Genomic DNA, 24,873 nt, shown 5'->3' with positions numbered 1-24,873 from the left:
GAAGGCTTTCATGTATTGCTTTGTCGTTATTCAAAACTACTGCTAATCATTAAAATAAAGTAAATGATGAACAAGCTCAATTTATATTGTGTACTAGAGCCACAATTACCCAAGCATACTCAAACATTGATCAGAGGCAACTTGAGGAACTTGAGTGCCTGGAAGAGGGGAATATTGATCTGCACCTCTGAGATGTAAGATGATTACTTACATACTTTATGTGTTATTTAATCAAAACATCCTATTTTGCTCAAGTGTGTTTTATTCAAATGATAATATTTTACATATTTATATTTCTTTAATATAACCAATATGTTTAACATAGCCATTTACCTAGGCCAAAAAATGCAATGTCTTTCTTCTGTACTGTTATTACTTGTCAGGATCTGTGTTTTTCTGTGTTTATTTAGAGTTTTCTGTGTCCTTGAGTCTCTTCGTTGTCCTGTCCTCCCCTTGATTGTTCCCAGGTGTGTCTCGTTTCTGTGATTACCCTTCCGTGTATTTAACTCCACCTGTGTTCCTTGTTCCTCGTCGGGTTTTGTCAATGTCGCTTGTCAATTCCTTGTCAATGTGTCTATGTGCGTGCTGCCTGTTGTTTGGACTGTGTTTTCTTCATTAAATTCAACCATTCACCTTACCTGGGTCTGCTGCGTCTGCCTCACCAACACCGCACCGTAATTCATGACATTACTTTTTTGTTTTAACATTCTGTCCCTTAATGAAAGGCTTCAACTGAAATTCACTAAGCTGTGTGTTAATACAGCATTAAAAGACTAAAAGAGGAATTCTCTTAAAAGCTTTATATTAGTTTAACAAACAAAGTTCATCATCAAACACTTATGAAACTGAAGATGACCAGGTAGCAGACTAGTTTCTGTTTTTTTTCACCTCCCTTCACCAGAAGATGTCATGGAGATGTTTGAAATGTAACGTTCTGTATTTTGTGATGTTCTTTTACACTTTAACTTTAGGTCCATCAAATCAAAGAACATGCTAGTCACACAGTGTGTGGTGTTCAATAAAACTGCAGGAGCGACAAATTATACATGGACAGATTTCACTCACCAACATTCAGAAAGACAGTTTTAACCTGTCCACAAAAGTCAAATTTCAAAAATACATACTTAATCCAAAAGGAAAGTTATATGTTGTTAGCACTCATATTATCAAAGTTTGTTGAAATAGTTATTGTAGATGCTGATGGCTGTGAGCTGGAAGGATCTTCTGTAGCAATCAGTATTATGGTTTTGACCGAAGAGATTTGTTGTTGTATGGCGGTCTGATGAAGAAGATGTTCAGGGTTTTAGATAATGTTCTTCATTTTATGAAGTATTCTTCTCTTTACAGTCATCTGGAGAGGTTCCAGAGCAGAACCTCCACAAAATAGGAAACTACAAACATGAAAGAGAGAGGGATTCAACCGTTCTTCATTGAAGGCAAACATTTGGACTTATTTGTTTTACTGAATTTTTGAGAAAATCAAGCTTAACATGAACTTCACTGTGATGAATGTTCATAAAATGAAGATTGAACGTTTCGGGGAACACCACAAATGTGTGGAGCCAATCTACTGCTGAGCCTAGGTACAATGTACCTTCCAATACAGAACTCTGTGAGTTGTTTTGTGATTGGTCAGGAGCTTATGGCTGTTTTTTAAGTAGAAATGCGATATTGAAATCTTTCTTCAGCTAGTCTGTTTCCACTACAAGCGACATGAATGTGAAGCATTTACCCAAAGTAATGAGGAATTATGTAAATTTTTTAAGACTGTTCACCAAACAAATAAACTACAAAGACTGCCAGATGACAAAAACTCCTGAATGGAAATTACAACACCATTGTCCACGGAGGAGGCTGTCTGCAGAAAGATGGCACTGTCTAAAAAACAAAATATAGGATGCAGAGAAGAAGTAATTCCATTTAAGCATAAGTTAATATTTCAAATTTAATATTTGGAACACTTTAATGCCTCATTTATTTCAAATGATCTACTTGGAAAAAAAGGAAATGTAGAAATCTTACTGTAGTGTGGTCATCTCAGTAAGTGATGGCTGTGTAGCTTTAAGGTAGCTGGCGCGACGTGCCTGCATCTTCGGTGAAGGTTTGGGACTTCCATCAGAGTCTCCGCTATCATCCTCAGCCATGGCTTTCACATAGCTGCCACTCCTCATCCTTCGACAGGGAATGTCATCCTCTTTCCCCAGAGGAGAAAAACCACTCCACTCATCTTGAGGTACCTGATAGCAAGAAAGAAAATACATAAGTGTTGTCAGGAAGGTGTTATCCTCTGCTCTCTGACTTCCAGCCACCAAACTGGCATACTAAGCTGTCCTTGTTGTACATTGAAACACAACCATGCATTTAGTATTAAAGGCAAAAAAAAATAAGAGAATGATCCAGCATCCAAAAAACCCTGAACTAATCACATTCTCCTGCATTCTTGATTCTCTCACAGACATGGCTTGACAGATTGTCTGTACCTCAGTGAAATTGCTGGCTAATTAACGTAGAACAGTATGTGCAGAGGTCGTTTGGAAATTTCTCTCTGGCTAATTCAAACATCTGCTTCACTGAAGTTAATTTTGTTGTCTAAGAAAGCCTTATAAGCACTACTAAGTGTGTAGTGTATGTATTTGAACTCAAAAGTTTACTATAATTCTTCTCTATCTCTGATAGCTTTGCATATTGTTGAGAAGATGAAAATCTTTCATTTTATCTTTATTATTGTTGTAGTATTTCCTTACAACAATATATAATTGTTTCTATTTTCTTTTATGTTGTATATGAATGAAGACTAACTGTTATTCTGATGAATTAGAGAAAATGGGTTTGATTCATTGACAGAAAGGCTGAACAGATCTGTTGAGTTAAATATCTATCTCTTTCTCTGTGCATGTGTGTGACGTCAAAGAGACACAAATGAGCAGTTTGGCTATAAAAAGAGAAAGGACCAGCTGCAGTATTATCAGCAGTGCCTCTCACCCACGCACTGGCTTTACATCCACAGTAGCTTGACACTCAGTCTACTGTATTGCTGAGAAACAGGGCTGCTGTTAGTAACTCTCTACTGCTGCATGTGAGATTCTGGTTATCTTTTCCATGTACAATTATCTGCATTTCTATAAATAATGACTTAAACACACAATGTTACCACTGAGTTGGTGTGTTGTTCTAACCATCAGCTGTGTGATATAAGCTACAGAATGTTGATGTTCCCTTGGCAACCCTGTTTTTATGGTCTAAAGTAGCAACATTTAAAGTAAATGAAGGTGAAGCTGGGAGCTCCGCAGCTGAGATGCAGAAGAGAATTTGTAGACGACATAATAAATAACATGGGAGAGCAGTAAAGTGTGTTAAGCCTGCAGGTACAAAAAATTGAAATCATATTGACTATAATGGAGTTCAAAGTAAGTCAAGAAAAACAACCTGCACTATGATCACCCAGTTAAAATAGAATATATACATTAAAATGTAATGACAGCTAAATGTCCTGCACTATGGTCTGTCAGTATCCCTATTCTACCCTATTTTGTGAGGGCAGAAGAGAAAGTTCTCGCTGTTCTTTCAGCCACTCTTCTAAACTCTCATTTTAGTTTCTTTATGCCTCACTTAATGCAAGTCTCAAAACATATTCTATATTACTATAATGATGGTCAGTAAAGCAAGAGAGTCGAACACATGGAAAAGTTAAACTAACACAGTGATTCTTGAAGACAGTGGTAAAAAAAAGTGTTTGCCCCCTTAAGAATTTCTTTTGTTGTTGTTGTTTTGTCCTAATTTAATGTTTCAGATCGTAACACAAATGTTAGTATCGGATAAGTATAACATGAGTACTTACAAAAAATAGTATGTGAAAAAGTAATTGCCCCCTAAATTAATTATATAGCTGGTTGTGACACCAGTTTCAACTGAGAATTAGTGAATAACTGATAAGTTTCCTAAGTCATTACTGAATCATGACAGATGTTTTAATGGTTAATGTTTTAATTCAGTCATGTTGAATGATTTCTATTATTAACGTGGTTAAGGTCATGCCATATCTGAATTGATTAAGTCCACACTTTAGCGAGGCCACTCAAAAACTTCATTTATTGAGTGGTTTGCTACAGTGCATCATTGTCCTGCAGCTGAACCAAAGTGTCACTGGGCTCCAGGTCTTGGTTTCTGGAATGTTCAATACTTACTGGGGCAGCAGATCTGCAGTTCGCTAGATGTTCTTTTTTTAATCCAACTTTATTGAAAAACTTTTAATTTTAACCAACACAACAGACAGTGACTTAGGAGACCACATGACCATCATGAAGAAAAAGAGAAAGCAAGAAAAATAACTAATACATAAAACAATAAATAAAAAAGACATTAAAATGAATAATGATAATGTTAGGATCCCAGGCTGTTGAGTTGTTTTGAAGTTTTATTTGATTTTAGTTTCATTATTATTTTGTGCTGATTTCTTATTTCATCAGATTAGTCTTGTTCCAGTTTTTCTTTAGTTCAGTCCTTTCTTAGTGATTCTAGTTTTTTTATGTCTAATTATTTCTTAGTATGTTTATTTTCTAATCCCCTGTGTATACTCTCACCCTAGGTGCCACTTTCTGTCTTTCTCTTTCTCCCCAGTCTGCTTTATGCGCTCTCCTCACCCCTGCAACCTGTTAGCTCAAGTCTTTTGTTTAACATTCAACCTCCCAGTACTTATGTACCTCATTCTCAGTCACTCCTTGCTGCTTCCTCCTGTATGTTCTATGTAATTCCCTGGTCTACCCTGTGTTCTCCTTGTGTTGCCTGTGATAGGTGACCTTGCACATGAGGGAGAAATTTTTGGGGAAAAAATATTAGTTTGGCCTTCAAATAATGTAATCTATTTATGATTTTACATTGGAGCACCTGTAGTCTAGCAGTAATAGAACAACAGTGGACACTGTGCTTCCAAGTGTTGTCTTTAATAAAGATATTGAGAGTTTCCTCCCACATATGTTTAATTATGGTACTCTGTTGAGAGTGTTTATATGAAACAATGTCAACCAGTAACAAAATTAAACCTTTAGATCTTAAACAGGACATTCAAACTTGAGAGTATTTTGTCTTATATAATTCCTCAACTGCAGCCTGCAGGTACCTATAAATGAGTTCAGTAATGCATATTTTAGCTGTAATTGTTCAAATGAACACAGATGGTTATTAATGTATAGGTCTTTTAGAGACACAATTCCCCTCTAACTCCATTCCCTAAAAACTGCATCTGTAAATGAAGAAAGAAAAAGGGAGCATGCACTAAAGCTTTTGGAAACTTGCAAAAATTACAAATGTACAACCATATTTTTTTCTGAGTTAAAGAAGATCAAGGTCTCCTTTACATTATGACAGTGGTGTGGGGGCTGAAAAGAGGATGGCCTGAAGAGAGGTTCCAAGCTGTCAAGTTTTGCTCAGTGGTCAGTCATGAGGGCTTTTTTTCAGATATTGACAACTAGGTTTTGATACCTTTTTTATTTAAGGAATGAAATCATTTGAAATCATTCTATTTTCACCCAGGTGATCCTTATCCAATATTAAAAGTAGCTTTATAAATTGAAAACCGAAGTGGGACAAAAGTTCAAAAACAGAAGAAATCTCTAGGGAGGCAAATACTTTTTCACCTCACTATACAAGTGTACACACCCAAACAAATTGAACCATTGCTTTAAGACATAAGCCTGCTGGAGTGAAATAAACAATAACTTATTTTTTCTTTACCTCATGTCTATGAGGTATAGAAAGAATAAAGTTTTCAGCTATTAAAGCACAACTTGCCTAACTAAAGTCACTTGAGACAGCAAATAATTCTGAAATTCAATTTGACTTTAAACACTAAATTCAACATTATGCATTCCAGAATTCTGTACAAGAAAAAAGCTGTTAAAGATAGAAACTGTGAAAGAAACACAAAATAACTGACACAAAGTCAAGAAGAGAGGCCTTCTAAATCGAAAATGAGCTCTACAAACAGTTAATGCTGTTCTTTGTGAGGTAATGTCATTACCTAGTATTTAGAGAGTAAGGCTACTACTGGCTCTGCACTTACTTCTCTTTTCAACTCAAAAAAGGGAAGAGGAGGAAGAGGAGAAGAAAGAGGATGGCTCTTCAAACCAAAAGGAAAGTAAAGGGTTGGGTTGGTGGGTGATAGGATGCTGGGTGGATAAAAAGTTTGAGGGTGAGTTGGGTAAGTGCAGGAAAAGAGGAGTGATCAAGACTAGTTCTGGAGAACAATGGACCAATGTACCTTACAGTGTTGTGGACACACTAGAACTTTATCCCAAAATGCTAAGAAATTGATTGCATTTAAATACACTTTTATCTGCACACTGATTGAGTCAGATTTATTTATTTATTTTTTGTTTTTACAAAATGTGTTTATACCAAATGTTTGAATTTTTTTTTAGTTCTGCCAAAACAGTTTCATTGCAATCATTTGTATTGGCAGATGTTCATCTTCCCTGAGCCTTCAATGCTTCCAGGCAGTCCCTTATGTTCTATCCATCATCTGAACATGGATGAAACTACTGCAGACTGACCAAAACATGAACATTCACCTAAGCTGACCAGGAAAGGGGAGAGAGTATTATTTGGATCAGTGTTTATTTCAGTCCTATGGGATCACTGTCCTGTATGCTTCAGATCTGTCTCTGTTCCAGAACACCTGATTCTAATATTTGCATGACATCCTCTGCATGTCATTAAGTACTACAGAAGCCTGTTAATCATTCACTTATTCAAGTCAGGTGTGTGACAGAATGGAAATACCTAAAAAATGCAGGGCAGGGGTCCCTGAGGACCAGAATTGAGAAACATTGAGTTAGAGAAGATCCAAGAGACCCATGGTAGCTCTGGAGGAGCTGCAGAGACCAACAGCTCAGATCTATTGATAAGACGGCTATTAATCATGACACAGTTCAATGGTTGACTGTGTTGTCATCTTGTCCGATCTACAGCTGCATGTCTTTGTGACAAGAAATTTATTGTTTTAAGTCTCAAATAATGTTCTTGTTTATCAGTGAAGCATAAATGAAGTCAATACATATTTAAATCCTCCTGCTTCTCTCGATACCTCACCGTGCCCCCCAGCGGGGGTGCATCCCACTATTTGAGAAGTACTGGTCTAAGCATACTTCACTATGCTTGTGAATACAAGCTGATCAGACCTCATTTTTAAGAATGTATCTTTATTGATATTAATTTTGGCTCAGCTGTTCAACAGCATTCCAACCATGTGCAGTTCTACCTACAGCCTTGTATGGGGTTATAATATCCTGGTTTGTCAACTCAACGAAAAGGAAAAAAATGGGATAAATGTTTAAATTAATGCTGCCAGTTATGATTAATTTTGACATTAAAAGTAAATTACAGCAGATCTTTTTTCCTAAAATTGTAGGTCATGGTAAATCTTTATTTGCAATCTTTGTGTTTCGTGCAATACTTTCAATCCCTGGAGAGTCTTGGCTGTTATGATCCATGTGTTTGAGTTTTTCTCATCTTTTCTTTGTTGTTTATTATCATTACTAAGTTCTTTGTCTATCTGTGCCTCCAGGGTATTTTCATATCAGTTTATTCATCATGTTTAGTTTCTTAGTCATTTATTGTTTGTGCATTAGGATTTATTCTCTTACATCAGCATTAGACTATTTCTCCCTGGTTTGTAGATCCTTTAGTGTCTAGATCAGCTTCCTCTTCATTGTTTTACCTTCCCTCAGCCTCCTTGCTCAGTATTATCTCTGATTATGCTGACCCAGTCCCAATGTCATTCTCCAGCCTTTTCTCAGAATTTAAGCTTCTTGATTTTTTTTATTCCCCACTGGTTCTCTTTACACTCAGCCTTCCTTCTGCTTTCTGTTCCCCTTGTGCCTTGCTGTACGATTTTGATCTGTGTTAGTATTAAATTTCACCATATTACTCCCAAACTACTAAGATGCTAAATGGTCCTGAGAATAATTTCCAGCATCGAAAAGTTTGGGTAGATACAGTCAATACCCATGATCAATTATTAATTTACTAAAAATCCCTAGTTCTGTAGATACTATTGTAAACAACTGAACATATGACTGTATTTTTAATTGGTTGAAGAATATTGTTTGTGATCTGATTAATTTAAGTTTTAGTGTGTCCCCAGTCTGAGTCAGTGATATCCAGTCATTAAACTTTTCAGTCACATTCAAATTTAATAAATGGCAATTTACATATGTGAGCACCATTTCAGAGAACACCTCAACATTTTCATGTCATCTCAGCAAAAAGGTCACACTTCAGATTTTATAGTGGTTTTGCAAATAAACAAATTAATATCAAACCAGGGTGATAAACAGCAGGAGAAGCAACACAAACGTTCCTATTTTGACAGGTCATTTGTGAAATTTGCAATATAAAATAAAGTTAAATGATTGCATCTTTTACTTACACAGGAATATATTGCTTTTTGACAAGGTAAATAATAATTATAATAATAAAAAGTATAAATAAAAAATAAAAAGAGCAAGTTAATAGTTTAGAGCAAGGGTGGGAACTCCAGTCTTCAAGGGTTGGTGTTTTGCAACGCTTAGATGTCTCCCTGGTTCAGTATATTTCAATCAAATATCTGAATCAGTGCAGTCAAGTTCTCCAGAATCCTGAGAAGGACCTTATTATTTGACTGAGGTGTTTTGAAGCAGAGACGCTTCTAAAAGTAGCAGGATGTGAGCCCTTGAGGCCTGGAGTTGCCTGTCCAGGAAGGCCATATCGCTCTGGTGGTCAGACTGAAGGACTTTTATATGTGTCCAATAAGTTCATGAAAGGTATTTGGTTTGATGAGATTAAAAGATTAAGATCCGGGGCATGCCGTGGTGGCGTAGGGGTTAGCGCGCCCATATTTGGAGGCCTTGAGTCCTCGACGCGGCCGTCGCGGGTTCGACTCCCGGACCCGACGATATTTGCCGCATGTCTTCCCTCCTCTCCTTCCCCATTTCCTGTCAACCTACTTTTGTAAAAGGCACACTAGAGCCTACAAAAAGACCCCCTGGAGGGGTAAAAAAAAAAAAAAAGATTAAGATCCTAGATCTCATTCAGATATATGGAAACATCAAAGTGGAAAGGCAAACACATATTGGCTGAATCACCTCCTCAGTATGTTATCAAGCTTTGTTGAGGTCTGCTAATGAGCCATTCATGTAATTTAGGTGCTTTGAGCCAAGGAAACATCTGAAACATTAAGTAAAGTGGTTCTTCAGGTGTTGGAAGCGCCACGCTATTTAGATGGAGGTTTGACCAGCACTACCAACAGACAACAGAGGACTCTGGTCTGTTTGATGAGATAAAGAGATAAAGATGAGATGAGATAAAGAGAAATGTACAGTGAGACCCTTTGAAGACAGGTGGAAATTGCATGCAGCAGGAATCCTTCAAAGCTGGAGCTTAAAACAGGTCATACCTAAAGGCCCAAGGAACTTGAATGAAGACATCAGCAGACTGTGATAGGAGCCTGCATTGGCAAAGAAGTATTTATCAAGCTTTACCTATATAGGAACCTTAATTGTATCAAAATCCTGAGTAGCAATCATGGCAGCAGCAGCACTGAGGTGTGACACTGAGCTAATCTGAGGCTTAGGGTGTTTTCACACCTGATAATCCGATAGTCTCAGTTCGATTGACCAACGTTGCAATATTTGTTCTATTTTCAGCTGTAGAGGTTCTCTTACACACTGCCCTGTGCCAAGCAAAATATTGTAGTGCTGTCCCAAGAAACACTGAAGGAAATGACATCAAAACTCTCTGAAGAAGACACTGATGCAACTTCCTCCTTCACAAAAGAAAACAAAAATGAAGTGGTGTGAGATTTTAGAGGTTTTAGGATTTCTCTTTTGTGTTTGGCAAACGATCACAAGCCAAAAGATCACGTGTGTTTGTCTTGCTTGTATTTAATCAGAATGTCCTGCACTATAGTATGCTTTCTGCTTTGGTCTGCTTGGCATCCACATAAGCATTCAAACCTCACGAGTTCGCTTTAACTAAACCAAGACCAAGGTTTTTAGGCAGACCGGAGTTTCCTTTCTAGGTCCATTTGAAGTTTGATTCACACTTCACCAAACTACCGGACTGTTCTCTACCGGACCATCAGTGAGTTGCAATCCTCACACACAGAAGGCGTTTTCATCATTGCTGGGGATTTTAACCAGGCCAACATGAAGACTGTTCTCCCTCACTTCAACCAGTATGTGGATTTTCCAACCAGGGGAGTGAATACTCTAGACTTGGCCTACACCAACATCAAAGAAGCATTCAGAGCAGCCCCCCGCCCCTACCTTGGCTCTTCAGACCACCTATCTGTCATGCTAATTCCTGCATACAAGCCCCTGCTGATCAGAACAAAACCTACAGTGAAGCAGGTGAGGGTGTGGACTGAGGGGGCCATGGAGGCACTCGAGGACTGTTTTGAGTGCTCTGACTGGGAGATGTTCAAGGCAGCAGCCACTTACAACGACCAGATCAACATCGATGAGTACGCCATGACTGTGTCAGCCTACATCAACAAGTGCACAGAGGACGTCAGCATCACTAAGAACATTATCACCCGGGCCAACCAAAAACCATGGATGACTAAGGAGGTACGGGAAATGCTAAAAGCACGGAACTCAGCCTTCAAGTCTGGCGACAAGGAGGCACTGAGGACAGCGAGAGCCAACTTGAACCGTGCTATCAGGTTAGCAAAGCGAACCCACAGTCAGAATATACAGGAGTTCTTCCACGACACCAGCAACAGAGAGGAGGTGGAGCAGCTGGTGGACTGGTGCAGAGACAACAGCCTGATCCTGAACGTTGACAAGACGAAGGAGATGATCGTCGACTTCAGGAAGAACCGGCCCAGCCACGCTCCACTGCTCATCAACAGCTCAGCTGTGGAGGTGGTTAGCAGCACCAAATTCCTGGGGGTGCACATCACTAACGACCTCACCTGGACTGTGAACACCACGTCTCTGGTCAAGAGGGCACAGAAACGCTTGTATTTCCTGCGGAGGATGAGAAGAGCACACCTGCCCCCGCCCATCCTCAAGACGTTCTACAGAAGCACCATAGAGAGCATTCTGACCAGCTGCCTCTCTGTGTGGTGTGGAGGCTGCAGCGCCTCCGACTGGAAGAACGTGAGGAGAGTGGTGCGGACAGCAGAGAGGATCATCGGGGCCCCCCTTCCCTCCATTCAGGACATTTCATCCCAGCGCTGCGTGTCCCGAGGCCGAAACATCGTCAGTGACCCCTCACATCCCCACCATGGACTGTTCTCCCTGCTGCCCTCTGGAAAAAGGTTCCGCAGCATCCGGTGCAGGTCCACCAGGTTCCGAAACAGCTTTTTCCCACTTGCCATCAGACTGCTGAACTCTTAACTCTTGGGGCGTGCTGTGGTGGCACAGGGGGGTTAGCGCGCCCCACATTTGGAGGCCTTAGATCCGTGGACGTCGCGGGTTCGACTCCCGGTCCCGACGACCTTTGCCGCATGTCCTCCTTCAAAAATGGCACCAGCTCAGCTGGCTGCCTGCAGACGCAGCTCCCGTTGTGTGTGTGTTAATCTGTGTATAAAAAATTCTTGCTGTAACTGCGAAATAATTTCCCTGCTGGGATGAATAAAGTAATTCTTCTTCTTCTTCTTCTTAACTGGACTGCACTCAAAAACTGGTCTCCACTTCATACCTTGCACATGTACATAGCTAAATAACTTCTATTTTACTGTCATTCCTGCACTTTATATTTTATATTTATATTTAATATTGTATTTTATTTTATTCTGGAGTAACCTCATAACATTGGAACCTCAAAACATTGTTCTGAGCCGTATGCAATGAAATTTTGTTCTGTATACACCCTGTGCATGCAAAATGACAATAAAGTCAGTCTAAGTCTAAGTCAAAGCAGACTTTCTAAGCAAACTAACTAGAGTTCGATTATAGTGGACTAAACAGGCTTGGTGTGAATACACCCGTAGAATGGCCCAGGTGCTATTCTATGGGAAACAGACCACAGTTTGTGGTCTGTTTGTGAGGTAGCCATAGATCCAACTGATTGTTGAGGCCTCCTCCTGTGTCTTCTGAATCAAATCAGGCTTAATTGTGTTAAATGCATTGGAGAAATCAAAGAGTATGATCCTCTCAGAGCTGCCTGCTTTGTCTAAATGACAGGTGTCAAAATACCTGAGATTCAACTGGTCTCCTCTGTCCCCCTTAATTAAAAGAATTAACCATAAGATAATACCTCAATGCAGTTAAGGAGTAAGTGTTCAGGTGTTTTGGTGTGTGTGTGGGGGTGTGCGTGTGTGTGTTTTATGAATTCTGCAATTATAAAGTATTTGTTACTGTTTCAAATGATAAAGATTCTCTCTAATTGTCAATATGATCATTCTAAAGACAAATTACAATTGAGTTTATGTCATAACTCTTGGAGAACCATTTCACCACATAACAGTCATATTCAATAAATTTGAAAATTCACCCAACTGAATCTCGTTTGCCAGATTAGTACCTTCTTAAAATAATCTTTAAGCAACTACTAAACATATGCTCCACTAAGCCCACATTTCTGCTTCTACTGAAATAAACAAACTTTTCAGTAATATTTCAATTTACTTAATTGGCATGTATACAAACAAAATTTAACTCAGTTGGGTTTGGCATCAGGGTAACATAAAATAGGCAATAACTGACTGATCAAAGCATAAAAGTTGGCCAAATTTTAGATAGGCCAGTTGCTTACGCCCAGCTAAGGAACTTTCTGAATGTTTTTCCCCTCAGACTGAGAACATTGCATGAGTCATTTCAAAGATGACTTTATTTGAAAAGTCAGAAAAACCAAAGCTTTACAGGACTGGACAGCACTGACTTAGAGGTAACATTGCTAAGAGAAGTAGGTGGTGGAGAAAAAGTGGCATCAGGGGAGGGAGGGGAGTGATTGAACTATTTTTGGCTGAAATCAGGGAGCAATTATTTACCTGTAAGAATTGGCAAGAAGGGTCCTGCTGCTGACTGCCCTTAGATTTGACTAGAGCTCTATCTAGGTTTAGGTTACCGGATCCTGCGCTGGTTCGTAGCTGGTTGTGGCTGCTGGTGTTGGTGTAGACCTCTTGGGCCCTGCTCACCGTTAGGCTTGATGACCATGCCCCTTTCTTCTCAATAGGCCCGTCCACAAGACCCAGTGGCAGCAAGGGGCCACTTCCTCCACCGATACAGCCATCGCTCTTATTGCTGTTACCACTAACTGGCATACATGCAGATGAAGCTGTATATTTCACATCGCTGTTGCTCCGAGAGGCTTTGAGTGCAGAGTGGTGGTGAGTGTGGCCGTGGCGTGCATGGGTGTGTGCATGCTCGTTAACTGTCCCATAGGGGTCCATGATGAAGTAGTGTTGGGACTGCGAGGAGGAGAGATTTGGGAGGGGAGTCTGGGGATACTTATCAGGGTTGTTGCCAGGGCACTGGCCTGTTGTCATAGCAATAGGTGAGGGGGAAATAGAGAGGGAGGGTGAGGGTGGAGGTTGGTGATGATGAGGGTGGTAAAGACACAGCTCCCGTTCCAGGTTGTCATCTGAGCTCCAGTATCCAGACCCCGGAGCAGATGCTGAGCCATGAAGCTGGGGATGGTGGTGGTGGTGGTAGCTTCGATGTTTGGGCTCTGCTGATCGACAGCGCTCACGGCTCTTGCTGCGCTTCCGGTGGCGTACTGCCCCAGGAGGAGCTGCACCTTCTGGGCTGGCCCTTGCACCACCACCACAGCTACCTCCTCCACCACCACCATACACACTCCCATTAGTTGGCCCTTTTGATGACTGAGTGTGTTGGGGCCCTTCCAATGAATGTGACTTTGTAAAGAGTTTCTGGACTGAGTGGACCAGATGGCGAATTCGCCCAGGACTGTCATTGTTGTCATTGGCTCCTATGCCCCCAGCGTGGGACAACACTCCTCGTTTGTACTGCAGTGTGTGGTAGCCATCTCTGGAAAATATCGGCTGTTGCTCATACGGGTCCGTAAAATTTACTGGTACCCAAGACTGAGATTTACCCCCATAGCCTCCTCCCCCTCCTCCTCCTCTTCCTCCTCCACCTACATATGGCACCATGGCCATACACTCATCCTTTACCTCAGGATGGTGAGCTGAGGAGGTGGAGTGACACCTCCGTGGGAAGGTTCCATATGGGACAATGCTGTTGCTTTCAGAAGGATATGAAACACGCTGAGCATTGTAATAGGGCAACTCAGATGGGTGTGGCATAGGAATAGGCAACGGCATATCCATCTGGCCGAACAAATATGGCTTACGGTCAACATGGTGACCCAATGGATTGTATGACGGCTCATAGGAGACCATATGATGGTGACTCCGACTACTGGACAGGCCTTTCATGACAGGGCAAAAATGAATGGAGAGAGGGATGAATGGATGAAAGATGCCAGGCCTGTGATCAGAGAATGGCTGCAGAGGACTGTCCCTGGGAGGAGAGGTGAAGACTCTAGAAAACAAGAAGAAGAAGAAAAATACAGCATCAGTTAATGGCTGTACATTCATAATGTTTGTTTAGTTTCTATTTAAAGAGCCAGTTAATTACAAACAATATTCATCTTTGTGTTGAAAGAAATTTATATTCGTGTTTTAAATATGATCTTTAAAATCCTGACACTTTGAGCTTTTACCGTGCTAAGAACCAGATTTAGTAGGGCACAAGTTTTTGCAATCAGAACTTTTCATTTTGACAAAGGGAAATGCTCTTGTATCAAGGCATTCTGTAGAAGAGCAATATATTTGTTATAATTAAAGAATGCCAGAAGTTATTTTCACTTTTCAGGCATTTTCTGACATTTCTAAGAATTTAATGAAAGCAAAACCAGTCAAACCCACAAGATTTAGTCTGCAACTCAGACTTCAAGCTTTCCTTAATCAGCACTAAGGAAACTAAGAACATCTCATATAGAAGACTGGTTTTAGGGTATTTTAAACACACTGAACACCCTCATTCTGAGCAAAATTACTTTGAAATAATCCAGAACACTGAAGACAGGCTTCAATCTGGTAGGCTGACAAATTAGAATTTGAAAGAAGGTTTCTTGAAAGGTTAGACTGAGCAATGCTCTCCATCACACGTCAGACTTTGGCTACCATGTCAAATCCATTACTTTATGATAATGCAATTAGAATAACATGCAATAAGGAATGCATGGTGGGTGCAAAACTACACCAAGCAACATTTCAATTTAAAAGATAAATTATCACAATCCCCTTGTGCCTTCTGTCAAGCTCAACCAAAGGTTTAGGATTTTTCTGAACAGGCACCTAAAAGTCAAGCATGAACTCTTCTGTATTCTAAGGGATTCTTGGGTCAAATATGAAGTTATTTGGTGCTCAAATAAAGCTAAAATGGGTTATTCAATAGAACAACCAATCATACCAGCAGACATGTTGAAATGTTTGAAAAGGAAAAGACGTGAAATGGCCCAAAGTCCTGATATAGACTTAATGGCTATACTCTGATAGGACTCTAAAAGAACATTATATTCCTTCAAAAAAAGCCACATTTCCATTCCTCCTTCTGCACTGTGACTCTCCCAAAACTGCAATGTCAACCTTAACCTCTATTGTTGTTCCTTTTTTTTAATAAAGGATTTAAGTGAGGACAAAATTAAGCCCAGTACAAAAGATCCATAAAAGCAAACAATTTATTTCTGCTCTTGTCTATCCAGCAGAACATGTTCACTGCAAGATGGTTGTCTCTTTTTTCATTTACACAGACTGTACCTTGTTTATTAGCTTAAACTGTAGAGTTTATTCAGCTTATTGTGAACATTATGACTTGTGTGAATGGGTCTGTTCTGCTCTGACTATTGGTGAAGGTATGGTTTTGAACAGAAGACTGACTGCACTGCTGCTCGCTCAGTACAGACAGTTTGCCGCTGAGCTGTAGAGAGTTGTCCCAATAAAAGTCTCCAACAAAACAGAAAAAGAGTTGCTAGATTTATCACTAATTGTTGTTTTGAAAAAAGTCACTAGAGGAGTCTGAAAAATCAATAAACATAGTGACAAAGTGGATAAGTTGACAGGACTTCCATGGTCCTCTCCTCCTCCTCTCCTCTGCTCATCTCCTCACTCCACTCTATCCATTTCCTGGATATTTTAAAAATTTGCCAGGGGTGGGGTTTAGCTTTCAGAGGGGAGGGGGGTAGTTAACTTTAAAGAGACAGAGGCCAACATGTCAAATAACATTAGAGTAACATTTTTAAGTCATGTTTGATATAAATAGCATTTTTACAATAGAGTGTAACGTAGTTCCTCGATGGTGCTTTAAAATGGCACTATGTGCCTGAAAAATACATGATACTGTCTCTTCAATGTATTTTGTGCACTTTCTCTATTTCAATGAGTGAGTTGGGTTTTTGTGGAGTGCTGGTCTTTTGAGCCTCTGACTTCATGCCAGGACAGATAAGGCTGACACAGTTTTAAATGTTTTTAGAAATATACATATTTCTATGGGATAATATAAATTTATTATCCCTCAGCAGGAAAATTCAGGAGCATCAATTTTATACATCTCTATAAATAGCAAGCATATTGTGATAAAATTAAAGTTCATGTCATCCATTCCTATAAATGTTTCTGGACTGAAAATATCATGGTTTGCCCAATCACTGATGATTGTTTGAAAGTTTGTGAATTTTAAAAAATATTTTTTTTGTTTCATTTCATAAAGCATTTGTTATTTTAATAGGCTCCTTGTTTGTGTAATGCCCTTCTAATTGCCTTGTCCTTGATTGGTGCTACATGTGCATGAATAAACGCCCTCCACCCCCCAGTTGATCTGTGATTGGTGTGAGTACAGAAGCCCTGCTACCTGGAAGTATTCAGTCTGTCAGGTAGCAGGAACCTGTCACATTTAGCATTGTTTTTAGTTTTTTAAGAACTGAGTAACAATTAGCATTTCTAGATTGATGCAAAAATATTGACTACAATAGTGTTATGCAGCACATTGACATACTTCAGTTTTATACAGGAGACATGACAGCAGGTGGATAACAAAGAGTGAGTTTGTGTTACTTCACTGCTAAAATGACTTTTAAAATACACCTGAAGGCCAAGGATTTAGTGTTAAAAGGCAGAAGAAAAAACTAAACTAACTGTGGTGTTTTATACAAGAAGGTCATAACAGTTTGATTAGTAGCTGACCTCTACGCACTGACAAGAGTTTAGCACTGATACAGCTTTGGTGGAAAAATCATTTCAGTTTCTTCATCACAATGTATTTGCTTCTCTCCGCGGTAATGCTTATTGACAACGTAGTGTGATGCTCAGGAAGAGCGAGGTAGATGTCATGGTCAGACAGCAAGAAAGCGAGTAGTAAAAGTGTACGGCTTTTACTACTCGCACTTTAGCCTGTGTGACCTTGGGCCTGGACTTGCGGAGTAAAGCTCACTGAGTCCCAGTTTCTTAGTCCTCCCACGGTCTTATATATATTCCATTCAATTACTATATGATTTTTTTTGTTTCTATGTAAGATTTACACCAATCATATCACGATATATATCATTATCGCCACCCATCACAATGTACTGTATATCATGATATGAATTTTATGCCATATCACACATCCCTAATGGGAAGCTGTGCTTGCTTGATGTATACCACATGTAAATTTAGTGCATGTGTGCAGGGCCGGCCCAAGGCATAAGCAAATTAAGCAGCCGCTAGGGCCCTAAGGCCACTAAGAGGCCCCCTGAGTGGAACTGATGGGGTTTTTTTTAGTAATAATTTCTGTCATTATAATATTAAAAACACACAATTTCATCATGAAGTGATTTGTTGCTACAATAATATATATTTTATAATGTGTGTAGAAATTATTATTTCATTGATAAAAAAAATAAATAAATTGCTCTTGGGGCCACCTGGTGGCCGCGGTTGGTACCACATGCTTCTCAAGTATCATGAGCTGCCGTGCAATGAGCAGAGCACATCCAAAGGTCCAAAGTTCTGGTTAGAAGTTTAGTTAGCAAAACAATGTCTCAAAAAATGACTTATTCTTCAGGGAGGGAGAAAAGAAAGAGGAAGAATAGAAAAAAAAAAAACAAGATAAAGGTTTGTTTGAATGTGTCTTGGTAATATAATGTAAAAGATTTGTAAAGCTGCTAATGGAAAATTAACTTCATAGCGACCTGAAACAGTCCAGTTCAACAGCCAAACCTTTCATGCTATACCATTTGTATTCATGTGAGCTGTGTTTAAACTTTAAATGAATTGATTCTCATGGTGGCTCTAGATATTTCTGAGGTATTTTTGGCTTCAAAACACCATGTTTGATAACAATAATTAAAACTTCTTAATGTTTGACATTATCTAGCAAAATGTTTTTATGTCAGGCTACATAGCTGCTACATCAATGAGCTGCTCTATACTGTAGTTGGGGATATGTTGTTTGCTGCTGAGCAAAATCATTTTGTGGCCAAAACAAACATTATTTTTACATTAACTTCTAAGTTATGTGAAACTTCTGTTAAAATCATTTGAAGGCTCAGAATCAGCCCAGTACTGATACCGGTCCACATTCTCAGGGGAGAAAGACTCACCTGGTATAAATTAAAGTTTTAGCTATTGGAGTTATGCTTAAAAGAAATTTATTTAATCAATTAATGTCATGAATGTGTGTGTAGAGCTGCACTGATTGCAGTTTTTTGGCCGATCCCTGGTTACTGATCTTTAAAAACACCTGACCTGCAGATTTTGAATTTGGCTGATATGAATTTTTTTGTCTAAAATGTCGCTAAATATAGCAAGAAAGTTACTGAGTTGTCAACAGTGGGGTGAATATTGTTAACTGTAAATGTGCAGACCTGACCTGGTGGGTTTGTCTGTCAGTCAAACATCTCACTGCAGAGCAGAAGAGGACAGAGATGATTTTTAAACCTTTGCTGACAAAATTAAGATCAGTGGATAAGATGGGCTTCACATGTAAGTATCAGCCAATCAAGATCCACCAAAATTAAGGAAATTGGTGCCCAGAAATCAACTGGTCAATAAATCAGTTGGCCAGTAAAAGTATCCTATTATACATGTATATAATGTAAACAGCACTGCCAGAGATGCAATAAGTTTATAGCAAGTGTGTGAATGATCTAATGAAAGGACATTTTCCTTAGGGCCCCATGGAGGCTTGGGTCAGCCCTGCATGTGTGTGTGTATATACTGTATATATAGATAGATAGATAGATGGATAAACTGCAATTATATATATATATATATATATATATATAACATATATATAAATACATTGTTCAGTGGTTTTATATATATAAAAAATATATAAAACTTTAATATATATATAACTTTTAATGGAGGACATTTTTAGACATCAAGTGCGTCATTGTGTATGCTCCATACAAGACTATCAATGTTTGCCTTGCATGTTGTGGTATGAGTGTGTCCTTTCGTATTCCTACTTGGGCCAAGATACAACTGCATAACACATTGTGACAGCACCACTGGTAGAAATGCTTCTAACATCCTCAAGTAACAGCCAGTGTGCTGAAAATACATACACACGCACACACACCCACACATAACTGAGTCCTACAAAACACGGTTGATACAGTTTGGAAAGTTGTTCAGTAGATGCTAATGTCATTTCTGATAGTTTTTTAGCAACAACTAGATAATTTCAAAAAAGTTGAATAACATAAAAATGCTCTAAGAAAAGTAAAAGAGAAACCACTGTCAAGCAGTGGATGGAAACAAGCTGCAGAAGATTATATAGGAGTAAAAAAGAGAATGGAGACTGACAGCTGAATCCCCCCACCAGTGTTTTTCCACCACCCCCTTGTGCATTTTCAGAGCCATATGTGCCAGGCATGCTGAGTTGATGCTGTGTGTGTAGGCAGAAGGAGAAATGAAAATAGGGTTGAGATCAAGTTATTTTAGGCTAAATGGAAGCTGTCAAACAAAAGCCTTTGAGTCAGTCTCCGAGGATACCAGAACTAGACGCAGACAGAATACTCAGTGTGCATCATGGAAGTGTGGATCATGTTCTACATGTGTATCATGTAGAACATGATCCACAATGATCCACAGTGTAAAATTGCAAAGCTGTTCTGTGTTTTCTATATTTTCTACATCTGATCATTTTCTATGTCTTAGCAGGTCCCACAAACAGAAACAAGAGGGCTTAAAGCCATAGTTGCGTGGCTTATCTCAGCTGCTCAAGGTAGTTAAGGACAAACATAACTTAGTGTTTCCCAACCCTGGTCCTCATCCCAGCTGATTTCAATTGATGGATGATTAACGGCCATTAATCATTCATCAAAACAATGGATGATTGTTTGAACTGCAATCATCTGAATCAGGAGAATAAACTAGGGAGCCATCTAAAACATGTAGGGCAGTGTGCCTTGAGGACCAGAATTGAAAAACACTGACTTAGAGCGATGTTTAAACAGAGGTTTCCAACTCCACACACACCAAGGGACACATTCTGATTCTGATTTAACCTCATGGACTCTGTTCTTCCATGGACAATAGACTGTTGTTCTGACAGTCAAAAAGGAGTCAAAAATGTTTACAGATCTATGTCTGTTTTCCTAAATAAAATGTAGTACTAATGGCATATTATCATTTTTAAGTTTGTGTACACACAATTTTGGAAATATGGTAATGTAAGACCATTTTGAACAACATAATACCCATCATCTGCCAACAAAATTGTGTGTTTAACACCAGTGTTTAAACTTTTAATGGTATGTTATGATGTAGAACTATCAGACCAAAAAATGTACATGAATCAATATTGATTCCTTAACTTTGATTCCAAATTAAATCAACACAAATGTGCATGTACATCCACATTCAGATGACAGTTGAATCATTATTGATATATTGTCAGTTATGGTTGAAACCCTAACATTGATTCAACATTTAAGTCACTGACCACTTTCAATATTATTTCAATGTCAAGCTTCAAAGTGGATTCAGTGTTTCTGCCTAATGTTGTTTCAATGTTGATTCACTCACAATTTGCTGTCTGGGGAAGGAGCTGTGGTCACTGAGAGACATCAAGACATGTTTTAATTTGTTTCATGCCATTGTCACTAAAAATGTTAGAATCACGATAAAAAACCTAGAAGTACCAAAATACCTGACATATAAATGGTCTGACTTTTATGAAGGAGACTTGACTGTCTAAATGGGTGTTCTTCTTCTAGTCGAATTATACAGTAATGAGGCCACTGAAAGCCTCTAACACATAGTTTGGTAGAAATATTTTCAGACTAGCAATGTTACTTTAGATCTCAAGAACCTTCAGATTTCACAACAGATCCATCAACATTTGACAAGCTTCCATACAGGATGTTTGGGAGAGATCAGTGTAGCTTCTTCCAGTGATGTTCAACCTAAGGCCACTCTGAATACTAATATGTGTTATGCTTCTCATTTTGTCTTTGTGTTATTACTGGGCTCACTATCCATCCCATAAAATACAGAATTGTCCCTTATTTGACTCTACGGACTGACACTGCTGTCACGGTTGCCTGGAGACAGAGACTACCAGACATCAGTGTCTCTCCATTCCTCATATGGTACACAACATTTTATAATTGATTCAATTTCCTATTGTGCTTTTAGTAAGCTACTATGGTTTCATTATTTGCTTAGGATGTTGAGTTTGGATGATATGCTTTTTCATATGATAGTATCAGCCAAAATAATATAAATGACTATTTAAATAAGAAAATATTGTGAAGAGAAACTGTTATTTGTCCTATATTACAAAATTTTGTTGGGGATATCCGAGTAGGAATAATGTTGATATCTTTTATAAATACATTGTTCAGTGGTCAATATTATGTCACTATTATTTTATTAAGAATTAAGGGAAAACATGGTGACCAATGCCTCAGACACAGACCTGCGGTGGTTCTAGACACAGGCTGATGCAAATGGACCTTTGGCTCATTTATTAAATGATGAAATATTGCCCTGTTTTTTGTTTCATCTTTTCCTAATTGCCCCCATGAAAAAACACTGACTACCCTCACCCCCATGTTAAATTTGGTCTAGAACCAGCCTCTGAACCTAACTCATTTGTATAAATATTTTGGTATTAGTCTAATACCGGAATTTGCACAGAATTTAAAATATTGAATAATGTGTTACAATCAGTTACTCCATACCTGAGTAGATTTTTTTACCAATTACATTTTACACTTGCTTATTTAAAGCTTAATCTACTTCTATTTAACATGTTGAAGTTATCCTACTTGACTGAAGTACAGGTTTTTGGTACTCTTACCCACAACTGTGTATAAATAATTGCACTACTGTTTTTATGTTTTTACTAAAAACAGCCATAAAATAATGTGTACCATTTCTGCAGGCACCCTACCGTGGTGGGCGTCCCTTGTTTTCATTTCTGAAAGGTGACAACCCTAATTACTACAGTAGTAGGAAAAAAGATCCTGCTAGGATCCTGGGTTTTCTTTAGTTGTTTTTAGGTTTGTTTTATTCTGTATTCCCTTGCTTCTTTTGATCAGATCAAACTTGTTTCTGTTTAACTTTATTTCAGTTCTTAGTGACTCTATTTTCTCTATTTTTTTGTGTCTCGTTATTCTTTTATGTTGTACTTCATTTCCCTCTCTGTGCCACTTTCTTCTCTCTGACTCTCAACCTGCTATCTGCTCTCTCCCATCACATCTGCAACTTGTTAGTCAATTAGCCTGGTCCATTGTTCCAGCACTCACACAACCAGTATTTGTTCACTTCTCTCTCATTCTTCCTAGCTGGTTCCTCCTGTTAAATCCTGTCCTTTTTCCTTTGATTTGTATTTTTTGTTCTTCTCTGGCTTTCTTATTTCCCAGTAATTTTTGTATGTATTTTTGCCTATCTTTCTTTCATTAAATATTCTATACTATTTTATGTCTCAGCCTGTTGCATTTGGATCTATCAACAAACACACATTCAGTGTTCCTTTCCATTCAATTTCAACAGATTCTCCTACCTGAACGGGGGATCTGTATAAGTTGTCCTTTCCTGTCCTTTTCTTTGATTTTTCTTTGTTTAGCTCTAAATCAGTTTTCAGTCATTGCTTTTCTCTTTTAATAATTCACTCAGACACAACAAAGCCTACTCAGCATCATGTCACTGTCTGCATACAGCAAGTTTCTTTTGCTTAATCAGCAGAGTGACAACAGCATTGTTCCTAAGACCAGTGTGCCTCACTTACACACTAATTTTGCTATGTGACTACTGCTGCTGACTCAGGGGCATATTAATGCCAGTCAGCTTGGAGTCTCATTCCATATTTTTCATTGCCAGATTGCTAATCAGACTAAAACTTTCTAGATTAGGTCAGTTAGTATTATGAGAATTATTTCAATTTGCTAAGTACCAGAAGAAAAAAATTCTTCATATCTTTAAAATAAATGTTTACATAAGTGCCATGAGTAGAATTGCATTTTAAACTGTCTGACTTGGGTCAAACAGTTTGAGCTGATTTTATAAATTTTTAACATTAACTTGCTAGAATTTTGGCTTGTTCCTCCTGACTGAACTGGAGTTCTGAGTCAGGTTTGTATGTCTTGCACCTTTCAGGTTCGTCTGATTGCTCTGACAATCAGTGGTTGTCAGGGCTTTGTGACAACCACTGATTTGTCCTTTGTGTTATTATGAAGAAAAAATCTAATCCAGTCGCTAACATGGACAAAGAAGCTATAAATAGCTGGACAAAGTGAGAGTTCATCTATTGATGTCATGATCCATGTTCTGTCCTGTCCATGCTGTGCGTTAACACTCATTCAGTTCACCTGCCACGCCTGCTGATTGCTTACCTGTTCCACCTGGTCCCTGCCCTACTTAAACTCCTCTCAGCCTCTGCCTCCTTGCCAGATTATGGACAGCCACGAGCCAGTAGAGATCCAACGTTTCTTTGAAAGCCTTCAGTGTTTCTTCGACCCTTTTCTGTCCACGGATTGACCCCCCCCCCCCCCCCCCCCCCCCCTGCCAAGCCCTTCACGGATCCCAACTGTTCTGGATTTCTGGACCTTGACCCAAGCTTTGCCTCACGACCATCGACTGTTGCCTGCCCCTCAAGCTAAGTTTGCCCTCTCCGCTCTCCTGTGTATGACCTCTGCCGGATTATCGTCTTAGTCTCTTCCTGGGTTCTCTGCCCCACCCATCCATTGCACTACAGGTCAGTTAAGCTGAACATTTCTAAGTTACCCCTCTATCAGTGCATCACCAGCCTTCTCTCCTCTCTTCTCAGTGCTGTGTTGGATGACCACATCCTGAGCCGCACCAGTATCTGAAAATTTAATTAAACTTTTTTTCCTTTGCAACTCCTGTGTGTGGTTAAATTTCCGGGTCCCCATCCAGTGTCCTTACAATTGCCTGAAGATTAATACATAAACTAAAAACTGGTCTATAGGGGCGTGCCGTGGTGGCATAGTGGTTAGCGCGACCCGTATTTGGAGACCTTGAGTCCTCGACACGGCCGTCGCGGGTTCGACTCCCGGACCCGACGACATTTGCCGCATGTCTTCCCCCCTCTCCTTCCCCGTTTCCTGTCAGCCCACTGTCATATAAGGGACACTAGAGCCCACAAAAAAAACCCTGGAGGGGTAAAAAAAAACTGGTCTATAGAAATTTTTTATAAGTGTCTTTGTCAGCCTGCTGCTTTATTATTTAATTGAATATCATTTCATATTTTTGTCCATGCAAGCTTATAAAGTGGTTATTGATACAGGTTAAGTTTCTATATTGCAGAAAGTTCATTGTTTGGGATGCACAAATATGAAAAATTGGGCCAATGATGTTCAATATTTATACTGCAGTTATGATAGAATTTGCCAATATTTTACTTTATTTTT

General features: G+C 39.1%; 1 protein-coding gene across 3 annotated transcripts in view; it reads right to left on the bottom strand.

Annotated features, from left to right (window-relative positions):
* LOC102232746 (disks large-associated protein 1-like) overlaps window positions 1–24,873 on the bottom strand; it is a 95,081-nt gene that overhangs the window by 48,924 nt on the left and 21,284 nt on the right. For 2 of the 3 annotated variants that reach the window (XM_023335520.1, XM_023335522.1), the window contains exons 3-4: window positions 12,974–14,489; window positions 2,023–2,237 (exon numbers count right to left, since the gene is read on the bottom strand). In XM_023335520.1, coding sequence (XP_023191288.1) covers window positions 2,023–2,237; window positions 12,974–14,383 — 1,625 coding nt within the window. In that variant the 5' untranslated portion in view covers window positions 14,384–14,489. The remainder of the gene's footprint in view (window positions 1–2,022; window positions 2,238–12,973; window positions 14,490–24,873) is intronic. The other variant, XM_023335521.1, reaches the window with a different exon arrangement.

The sequence above is a fragment of the Xiphophorus maculatus genome, chromosome 6 (assembly GCF_002775205.1).
Source record: "Xiphophorus maculatus strain JP 163 A chromosome 6, X_maculatus-5.0-male, whole genome shotgun sequence".
Lineage (NCBI taxonomy): Eukaryota > Metazoa > Chordata > Actinopteri > Cyprinodontiformes > Poeciliidae > Xiphophorus > Xiphophorus maculatus.
This window is presented reverse-complemented; position numbering and strand designations above follow the sequence as displayed.